We start from the raw sequence: 3,714 nt of genomic DNA, 5'->3' as shown, positions 1-3,714 counted from the left end.
TGGTGAAGGTGAAGGTGGGGGGGGGGGCTAGGGTTTAGAGGATGGCTCTGATACCAAGTTGATAATACAAACCCTAACCCTATTAGGAGATCTCTTGGGCTTATATAGGGCCTACACAACTTACACATAACCCCTTGGTGAAGGTGAAGGTGGGGGGGGGGGCTAGGGTTTAGAGGATGGCTCTGATACCAAGTTGATAATACAAACCCTAACCCTATTAGGAGATCTCTTGGGCTTATATAGGGCCTACACAACTTACACATAACCCCTTACAAATATTACTAATGTCAACAGTTATTCTTGTCATGCTTTTATTTTTTTGTGTTAAAATATTATATAGCAGATTATCAATCTCCGGTACAAGGGAATGCTAGTAGCCCATTTAGATGCCTCTACAACCCCTCCCCCTACCAAAAAATGAAAAAGAAAAAGAAAAAGAAAGAGCAATTACCAGCATATTGTACCTTTTACTCCTATGATCACGTTGAACATTCTTTGGAACCCAATCTCATGAGGCTTCAATTTCTTTAAAGGCTCATGCAATTCTTCGAACACTCTTGGCTTTTGCACACATACAAACTCGGTTCACAATGAGCTTTAAAAACAGTGGTCCTGTGTTCTTCTTACTGTTTCCACTTATTCTTTTTACTGAGCTCTTCAATTAGCTTAGGCAGCTAGGCTGCTTGGTGTTATATATATAAAATGCAAAAAAGAGCATCCCGGGTTATATATAATAAATGTGCTTCATTTGCTGTACGTGTAGGTCGTTTCTATGCTTTTGAAAAAGCTCATCGATTGGATCCAACTTCCAGTGGCCGTGGCGTTCGTCAGTTTAAAACTGCTCTTTTGCAAAGATTAGAAAGGGTAAACTAGCATAGCATAAAAAGCATCCTTATTATTTTATATTATTCAAATTGTGTCTTGAATATTTCGAAAGTTTTCTAACAGTTTGGCACTTGATGATACATCACGATATTTTGCTGTTGCACCTAGTCATATATGATGATGGTATCACCATCTTTTTCTATAATGATTCATATGGAAAGTACTAAATCTTGTTGACTGACAAGTAATTTATTGAATTTCCATTGATTAACCTTGAGGGATTATTGATATCATCTTAGTTAGTTACTTTAGAAGGTGCAGACCTCCCAGTCTCAAATGTAGTTCTAGTCTTCTAGATACAATCATGTTTGCACCTACATCCATGGAGGAACATACTCCTCTATAGTGTGGCTCATCTTAAATTTAGTCCCTCTAACCACTCTGAATTACAGCTGATGTGTCTCATCTTAAATTTAGCCCCTCTAACCATTACACCAAAACTCTGGAGTTTTAGTGAGGGCCAAGGATTATAGTTTTATAGTAGTTCTAACATGCCCCTGCCTGTTGAGCGACCTAGTGAAGTAGTGGCTACTAGTGATTGTATCTAGAGCTACCTTTGAGATAATCGATGTAGTTTTATTAGATCTACATGGCTACTAGTGAAGTAGTGGCTCATTACAGTTTGAAGTTTAATTATGCTTGCTTATATATTCCTTTTTTGTGTCTGCAAAGTATCATATCGGAAAGCTTGTCCATTATCAAAATTTAAAGCTGATGGCTAGTTTGCCACAGTGCGAATTTCACACATGTATTCACATATTTGCATGTGTTGCTATTCTACGGAATTTTAGTACCAAGATGATTGCCTAGGTCAAGCTTATTATCCCTCTTGTGTCTTCTATATCTTTCTCGTAATGGTGATTAATATCTCTGGTTGTTGCTTATTTCTGTGTTTCGTGTGATATTTTCATGGTCCACATGGTGAGTGGCTGAGTGAGTGAGTTATATTTTCATTGTGCACATGATATGTGTACATGCGTGTGTGTATTATATTTTGAGATTTTGCTTTCCCATTGACTCACATGATTTTCATGGAAGTAAGCTATTTTGGCTTCTGATGTGTGATATGACTCGTTAGGCAAGGCAAAAAGGGAGTTGTATAGATACTCTCTCGTCATCTACTAGTGAATTAACCATCTTCCAACATGATCTATATAACTTCTTATATCTTGAGAAGCATCTTTCTTTTTACTGGCACTTCATTTTTCAGCTGTATATTATGCTCTACGTATACGAATATAATGTCATGATAATTTTGTATTTGACATGTTCTAAAATACATCTGCTTTGGGCAATCTGTCCATTTTCAATGGCAGAATTTATCCGTTAAATCTTTCTTTATATATAATTTTGTATTTGTCATGATATTTTTGCATTTAACATGTTTCTAAAATACATCTACTTCACAAAAGTTAAGATGGGACGGTTCTTTATCAAATTTTTTGATTTATTCTCTTAGGAAAATGACCCAACGTTAATGGGAAGGGTCAAAAAGAGCGATGCCCGGGAAATGCAGAGCTTCTATCAGCACTATTACAAGAAGTATATCCAAGCTCTTCAAAATGCTGCTGATAAAGCAGACCGGTAAGATTTTGGAAAGAGTCACGCCTGCTTATATCTGTCGCTTTTCTTTGTTGTATGTGTCTATTCTTTTGATATGTTGCAACATTTATCTATTTAAAGATAGAAGAAGGGAGTTATTGCTTCATTTGTTTTGAATATATACTGTGATGGATTTGACCTGATATTTGATTCTTCTAGTGCTCAACTTACCAAGGCATACCAAACTGCTGCTGTTCTATTTGAAGTCTTAAGGGCTGTTAATTTGACACAATCCATTGAGGTTGACCATGAGGTAAATGCTAATTACTTCCTTTTCGTTTTTGCCTTCGTTATATATCTTTATTTCATTTTTCATTGCAAATGACATCTCATTTTTCCTTTGGTTCTTGCTTCATTGATTATCAATTGGTGGTTTGTGTAGATATTGGAAGCTCATAATAAAGTTGAGGAGAAAACTAAGATATATGTTCCTTATAATATTCTTCCCTTGGATCCAGATAGTGCAAATCAGGCTATAATGCGTTATCCTGAGGTTCTGCCTCTCTCTCACCTTGATGATTATGATATACTTGTTAAAGTTTTTGTGGAAAGGATGCTAAATACTTTTTCTGTCTCAATCCATGACAGATTCAAGCTGCTGTTCATGCTCTTCGAAACACAAGGGGCCTTCCCTGGCCCAAAAACCACCAGAAGAAGGTTGATGAAGACCTACTTGATTGGCTTCAGGCGATGTTTGGATTTCAGGTTAAGAATCCAACTAACTGAAAAATTAGTCTAGTCTGCAAATTTCTTCAAGGAGCTTGTTTGAGGAATGTGTGTGGGTACAACTAGTCAAATTCATTATTTTCTATTTAGTGCTTGTAATTGAAGTGCTATTTCATCCTTTTGAAATTTGCAGAAAGATAATGTGGCAAACCAAAGGGAGCATCTGATTTTGTTACTGGCGAATGTCCATATACGGCAATTTCCAAAGCCTGACCAACAACCAAAGGTTTTTGTTAACCAACATTGAATGTTAATCATCTAATTCCAATTACTAGTTGTTGACAATGTTGAGCTACTGCCTATTCAGTTGGACGATCGTGCACTAAATGAGGTCATGAAAAAATTGTTCAAGAACTACAAGAAGTGGTGCAAGTATTTAAATCGCAAAAGTAGCTTATGGTAAGAAATATTGAGCATATCTATATTCATCATATAGATGGCTTGTTCTTATAATAGAAGACACTAAATTGTTACTAGTGAATATTTCTTCAAATATGTGAA

At 36.2% G+C, this 3,714-nt stretch overlaps 1 protein-coding gene across 1 annotated transcript in view; it reads left to right on the top strand.

Annotated features, from left to right (window-relative positions):
* LOC109839031 (callose synthase 3-like) overlaps positions 1 to 3,714 on the top strand; it is a 33,760-nt gene that overhangs the window by 5,411 nt on the left and 24,635 nt on the right. The window contains exons 3-9 of the mRNA XM_020407463.1: positions 764 to 864; positions 2,345 to 2,469; positions 2,647 to 2,740; positions 2,870 to 2,980; positions 3,076 to 3,192; positions 3,347 to 3,439; positions 3,521 to 3,612. Of these exons, the coding sequence (XP_020263052.1) occupies positions 764 to 864; positions 2,345 to 2,469; positions 2,647 to 2,740; positions 2,870 to 2,980; positions 3,076 to 3,192; positions 3,347 to 3,439; positions 3,521 to 3,612 (733 nt within the window). The remainder of the gene's footprint in view (positions 1 to 763; positions 865 to 2,344; positions 2,470 to 2,646; positions 2,741 to 2,869; positions 2,981 to 3,075; positions 3,193 to 3,346; positions 3,440 to 3,520; positions 3,613 to 3,714) is intronic.

This window comes from Asparagus officinalis, chromosome 4 (genome assembly GCF_001876935.1).
Source record: "Asparagus officinalis chromosome 4, Aspof.V1, whole genome shotgun sequence".
Lineage (NCBI taxonomy): Eukaryota > Viridiplantae > Streptophyta > Magnoliopsida > Asparagales > Asparagaceae > Asparagus > Asparagus officinalis.
This window is presented reverse-complemented; position numbering and strand designations above follow the sequence as displayed.